The following is a 6925-nucleotide window of genomic DNA, read 5'->3' on the forward strand; positions in this document are numbered from 1 at the left end:
AAGTTCCCACAGTTACCGGTACTGCACTCTGTACTTACACATGTTTCTTTGCATTGTGACTACCCCAGAAGTATGATGTTGCTCTATTGGAGGGGGGTCTGATCTTGCCTCTGCACGCTATTTTTGTGTTGGTTTTTTTAAACTTTAAAAAAAAAAAGTATTCTAAAAAAAATATTTTCATGCCCAGATTTGTCATTTCTTAAATATTTTGTAGTTATTTGGACTAACACATTTAAAGCTTGAAAAAGAACTTTCAGGAGCGATAATCAAAAGCTTGCTTTGAACAATAAAGCACTTAGTCCAGCAACAAATGGTTAACTAAATACTGCAGCCATCATTTAACAAATGACTGTGGAAGCAGTCTCTATATTTAAACCTGTGATGGATAGTTTTCGATCTGTCCATTACTATATTTTATGCTCAATGCTAGCATTCCAGATGTGCCCTTTTACCTTAAAGAGAGCACATGTTTCCTGTAAGGAAATTGGTCTTTAAGATCACTGAGAAAATAGTGCAGGGTATGTGTAAAGTCAGACTTAGGGGTCATGGTCCTAATTAAGAGAATGAGCTGTAAATTAGTTATTAATCAGTGTGGAATTTCCAGTTTAAATTCTATATAAAAAAAAGTAGCAAAGTGCATGGCCCTGCAATGGAAATATCATTCTTTTTTTGTTTTTAGCCTTTAGACCAACAACTTCAATCTTACAACAGGATGTATAATAATAAGAAACCTTGCTTAAGTATTTTATCAGAAGAGCAATAAAAAGCAGACTTGGAAATCGCAAGGCCACCTTAAAGAACATTAACGCACCACACTAAGGCTTATGTATGCAAACCAGAGCAAAAGAAATGTGAGAAGGTGACTGGAAGAATTAGATGTGTGGTTCTAGTTGTATATTGTGCTGCCCAAGGAAGCATTGAAATGGCATGGCAGACTTTTAGTGCTATGCCCTACCCACTCATAATCCTGGCTGTTTTTTCCCTTTTAGATTCTAGGATTTTGTATTGTAGATTATGTATCCCCACACTGCTTGTTTGGTAGACAAGGGTGATGAATCTAGCTGAGGGACCTAGAAGTAAGATGAGTACCAAAAAAATGCATTCTTGGTCTGCAGATCTGTGGATCTGCACTGACATGCACTGTGCCCTGCAAAAAACTTTGTTCATCATAGAGATGAACAGAGCTGAATAATAATGAGTCTGTTTGAAGTCTCTGACACTGACAGGGTCAGAACAGAGTGGGTGTGAAGTTGTTAGGTTTCTGCTCCTTTCTGGGGGCATGCTGAGGCTCCCCTTTATAACAGAGTGTGAATACCACTTTCCTCTCGAATCCTCCACACTGAGTTTGCATTCTATTCATAAAATGCATGTCGCTGTGTGGAGCTTTTGTTGTTTCTATCTTGGATATTCTCTGCATAATGTTACAGAGAACACTCCGTGATTGGTCACATGACAGGTCAGGTCATGTGACCAGGCTTTCCTCCTCATCCTGTGTTTTTTCTCCCTTTTTTTTCCGTCACATTTGTTTAACATTCACTAAAATGTGCAGATTTTTGGGTTTTTTGTTTTTTAAAAGCAGTGGAATGCCTGTTGTAAGACTATACTGGGCCCCTACAACTAACCACACACGTTACAATATGATTGTACAATCTCCTTTAGGTCTACCAACAACCGTGTAGTGCAAGGACTTGCCAGGTTGGATACAAATTGGTTGAATAATATAGGTAGGTCCTCATTTTACATAGTTTTGGTAAATGTAAAGTTGATTGTACGGTCAGACTGTAACATGCATGGTGACCCTTGAGGGGTTTTTTTGTAAAGCTACCAAACAAGAAAACTGTCAAATAAAAGCAGTTTATTGGAAGGAGTCTAGAACCTAATCACAATATAATATGTTTTTTCTCTTAATCCATATAACTATATAATCTACCATACTACTGCGTATGAGCAAAATGCATGTGTATTTTTTTATCTTATAATAAAGCCAAAAGTATAATTTTGTTAAAAAGTGCCCGTGTTCATTATATGACTGTGTCTGCACTAACCTTGGATTTGCTTCTCAGATCAAAGCCTTCCTTAATGTGACTTATGTTGAATGGAATGTGATTGCTAGACTACATCTGCTTTCATGTTATGACATTAGCTGCATAGTCTGACCTCCTAACTTTTGTTTGTGCTTCTATCACAGCTGCCTTACCCCATGGTCAGAGAAGTTCAACGCCTTGTAGTGATCTAACAGCCACACCTCCTAGTAGCCCTCACCACATTTTAGCCTGGCAGACTGGGTAAGTCTTTTTGTCTAATAAAATATTAGCATTCCACTGTCAACTACCTGCCTTTTCATCAAAGGAAATTGCTGGAACATTCTTTACCATTTTTGTTTGTCAGACAATTACATCATGGGGTGTGTAAACAGACCCCTAAGAGGTTGGAATGAAAGGAATGCAGATAGGGGAACCTTAATAAAATGATCCTGTGAGAAAGGAACTGCTGCAGCTACCATTTCAAACTTGTTTTTAGGTGCAAACTCAGGCTTTTATATGGATCATGGTTTCACTACCTGGTAGGTCACTAACCTGTTCTAATTTAAATTAAAGGGAAAGGTATGGATGGGACAGGGCCAGACTCTTGACAATGGTAGTTGGTTGCGGTTTGCCTAAGGTGCACCCTGTGTTTTGGGACTCCTGGGGTAGTCTAAAAGATAAATGAACCAATATGAGAGCAGGTGGACATGCCTGCAATATCATGGAAGTGGCACTACTAACACAATCAGAACTGAAGATTTGCTGTATATCATTTCTCAATTCTATCAAAACAACAAGGTAATACTAAACCAGAGTGAGGCAGATTTTAGGACGGGTTTTCTCTAACAATTAATCTACAATCATGAATTCCTCCCTCTGCTGCTCTAAAGTATAACTTTGCCAAAATGAAACCTGCCCCTTACCATGTCTTAATTGTTTGTCTTTGCTAAATCTATTGCAAACATTTGCAAATCTGTCATAGTTTGCTGCTCAGGTTTCCAGACGTAGGGACAGGGCCATCCCTACAATAAGGCAGCCTGAGGCTGTTGCCTCAGGCAGCATCTCGGTGGGGGAGGCAGACAGAGTGGCCAGAGCGTCCCAGGTTGCTAAGAGCCGTACAGGGAAATGTGTAAGAGCCATACACATCTCCCCATCCCTCTCTTAGCAACCTGGGACGCTCCGGCCAGCATCCCACTGAGCTCCTGGCAACCAGTGATGTCACTGATTGCCAGGAGCTTGGCGGGATGCCGCATCCCCCCCCCCCTTCCCGGTGCCTAGGGAGGCAAAAAAGCATTTACTTTGCTAAATGTGAGGCAGTCTGATTTGCGTTTAATTGTGTCACTAATTTGCTTGATAAACATCCCCGTAATTTATTTTGTCTTTTTTTTTTAAACACGTGGTGGCCAATTTTTCCTTCCTTCCAATCTTCCTGAAAGATATGCCGTGTTCTTTACATACTGTACAAGAGAGCAATTGTGCATCCATAGAAAGTATATCAATCAGCATATCTACATCTTGGCAGATATAAATGTATTGCCTGCAAATAGAGATAAGTCTGGTTGCACAAGCCCGCTCAAAACTGTGGACTGGCATCCTCTCCTCTCAGCCCAATCATTTGCGATGAGGCACATTCCCCACAGCTATATGTCTTAAAGCAACTGCCACCACATACTAGCACAGGAGGAGGGATTGGCAGTCACAATTTTGAGCAGGTTTGGGCGAACTGGGTTGGCACCAAGCCCAGGCTCGTCTCTACCTACAAGAAGGAAGCTAAAAAAATGCATTTTTTAAATAAGTCTGTTGAACTTTCAGAAGCTAATGCACTTATGTCATCTGAGTCTGGAAAACCCCTTGAAAAAGCAAGTTAAAGCACCCCTACATTCCGCAGTAGCAAAAAAGCCTGTGCCGATGGCTTTACCCTGATAGCACTTCTAAGGGCAGGTATTAGAAGACAAACTCTGATACCTGCTATGTGCTTCAACTAATACTATCAATTGGAATCTCCATGCCTCCAATGGAATCATAGGACCAGATTTTGGTGTGTAATTACCTTGCTTGTGATGTCTGTTCAGCTAATTATGTGAAATTAGCTCAACCACACTGTAGGAGTCTGAAAGATTCTTCATCTTTAAATCTAGAGACCTTTTCATTAAATTTCACTAAATACTAACTTATGTAAAATTCTGCTATTGGCCTTCTTTTCCAAGCTGTACTAACTTGTTACTAATTGACATCTGCCTCACTGTGTCTCTACTTTTCCTTCCTCTGCTATCCTCTGCTCAGAGATGAAACAGAAAACTCACCCACTTTGGATGGGTCTGAGTCTTCAAGTCACCAAAGTACTGATGAATAGAGGTATTGTATTATGCATATGACACATCCAAGTGACCGAGTCACATTGTGCATGGAAATCCATCTTCTATATCATTTATACCTCATTTGTACACCCATTCATGGTTCAATGGATGATCGTGGTGCTATAGAGCAGACTAAAGCACATTCTTGCTTGATATTCAGTGAATAATAAATTATAGCTAGCTGTAAGCATTTATCAGCATTAGTTTGTATGGTGTGTAAATGTCCGTTATTTGTAGCTTGTTGTAAGTAAACGTATTAGTGGATAATAATGCTTTGAAAAATGTTCTGTATTTAGTTTGTGATTACATATGTATATGGGGAAGCCGTATTTGCTCATTACATATGCAGGCTCTGCTTGCTGCTTTGCAGATTTAAGCCAAACAAAATATTTACAATTTCCAGCACACTTGGACAACTAGGTAAAAGAGTAAAAAATGAAAATGGCATGCAGCTCAATCCATTTATATCTATCAAGGGAGGTACAGGTCATTATACAAGCACAGCATTACCCAGCATTCAGCTGTTAAAAGCTGTTTCGAACAGTTTAATAAAACCAGGGGTTCCAATTACACACGACTGCAAATAAATGTGAAAGCCACACACCTCTGTCACTACTTGTGGCTCCTACTGTAAACTATGACAACCAACTCTGGGACATAACATAGGACTAAATTGAGATCCAGTTTACATGCAGATTACCCCATACCTCTTTTAAAGGTACACTTATACAAAAAGCTTGATATAATGCTAGATCAGCTAAAAATCTCTGAAGTCTCGTGTATTCTGTTTCATGTGCATTTGGAATGCACATCAAATGCAGGTGAGCAGATTCCCATTGAGTTTAAAAGAGAACTAAAGCCGAACTAAAACCAACATTTTTATGTGAAATTACTTTTTTTATTTTTTTTTTACTGAAAATCTGGCCTTGATAAATAGTTGTACTAATATTGTGTGACATAATCCTTCAGGAACCAACTATTCTGATATATATAATGTTTTAGCTGTGCATTTAGTTTGCGTGAAGTGCAGCTGTAAATGCAGTACTTATAATAATGATGAGATAAATGTTACATAATCTCATTATCAGTTTCATATCTGATCTCAATTACAAAGACTGAATAGCTTATAAAGCTGCTCCTAAACAATATTTTATGATAAAATAATATTTAGCTGCAGATTTATAAGCTACTGAGTTAGAACCCCTGTCAGGTTCACTGCTATCCGGAGCTCCATTAGGAAGTGTTCCCCTACTTTCGGTTCTTGGGACAACCTTTTACCAGAGCAGAAGTGAGGGAAAATCTGCAATAAGGAAACGCACAAGAACAAATTGTACTTCCAGCATTCCCTACTTAAATAAAAAGAAAATAACATATTTACTTCTGTCTGTGTTGCTATTAGAAAGATTTTCCCTCACTTCCTGATCTGGGGGAAACCTATGTACCAGACAGGAAGTGAAAGAATATTTCCAATTGAGCCCCTGTTGGTAGTGAATCCTGCCAGTTCTAATCTTTCCTTACTCTATTCAAAACTAAAAAAAGCTTGGGCTATAGATACACTTTAACTGGTTGTTTAATTTGACTGGCTATCTGTGCCTATGTCATGTGATAGATATATCACATGACATGATATATTTGTTTGTATACCGGTCTATGTACAATATATTTACAACAGTTTGTATTATTTCTTCCAGGACCTACGATAGTTACTACCTAGATTCTGCTCTGTATAGCCATTCATTTGCCTTACACAGATGCACTATCATCCCACACCAGCTTCAGCTACAAGCACTTTTCATTTTGAAACCTGCGAGCGACGAAACCAGTTCAAGCCCCATCTATAAACATACAGCTGTTCCAGGAGAACCACGTTGCTACTACTGACTATCACGTGCCTCCTGTTTATGTATATTGAGAAACTGTGAAAGACTCTCTTTAATACTCCGCTGGAGTCATTTTCTATTAATCGGGAATAAAATCTTTACTGTTTATTCACTAATATTATCATTGTAAGGAAATGAAACTAAATAACAATGTCAAAGAGATGATGTTTAGGCCAACAGAGCACTAGTAAAACTGAGCTTTTTCTTTTAGTCTTTTGTTTTATTTTCAGGGGAATCCGGTGTTTAAATATGTCTGCATTCACTTTTTATTTTTTTAGATATTAAAAAACTGGCTAATTGTTTGTGAATTGTGGTCAGTTCAATTCTAACCAAAGATTAATTCGGAGGGTTGCAAATTGCTTGGTCTAAAGATCTGACTCTTTAGGACTCAACACATAGTGGGATAATTGTTGTGTCAATCCCATGATGATTTTTTTATTGAAGAATGGGGGTATTTTGGTACAAGGGCCCGTGGCTGTATTATGCAGAAAGTCTGGGGTGACTAACCACTAACCTAGCTGCCACTAGCATCAATATTGAGCAGTACACTAGGCATCAAGGGATTTTGCCTGCAGATGTTTATAGATAATCCTAAACCACTCATTTGTCACTGTTGCTGCTATTGATGAAATGGTATACCTCTGTAGGTGTAAATCTAGTCTTG

At 38.7% G+C, this 6925-nt stretch overlaps 1 protein-coding gene across 2 annotated transcripts in view; it reads left to right on the forward strand.

Annotated features, from left to right (window-relative positions):
- Positions 1–6109, forward strand: part of FRMD4A (FERM domain containing 4A) — a 246056-nt gene extending 239947 nt beyond the window's left edge. For both annotated transcript variants that reach the window (XM_018553740.1, XM_018553741.1), the window contains exons 22-24: positions 2189–2285; positions 4308–4379; positions 6073–6109. In XM_018553740.1, coding sequence (XP_018409242.1) covers positions 2189–2285; positions 4308–4377 — 167 coding nt within the window. In that variant the 3' untranslated portion in view covers positions 4378–4379; positions 6073–6109. The remainder of the gene's footprint in view (positions 1–2188; positions 2286–4307; positions 4380–6072) is intronic.
- The last annotated feature ends 816 nt before the right edge of the window (positions 6110–6925 follow it).

The sequence above is a fragment of the Nanorana parkeri genome, unplaced genomic scaffold, assembly GCF_000935625.1.
Source record: "Nanorana parkeri isolate BGI_ZX_2015 unplaced genomic scaffold, ASM93562v1 scaffold128, whole genome shotgun sequence".
Classification (NCBI taxonomy): domain Eukaryota; kingdom Metazoa; phylum Chordata; class Amphibia; order Anura; family Dicroglossidae; genus Nanorana; species Nanorana parkeri.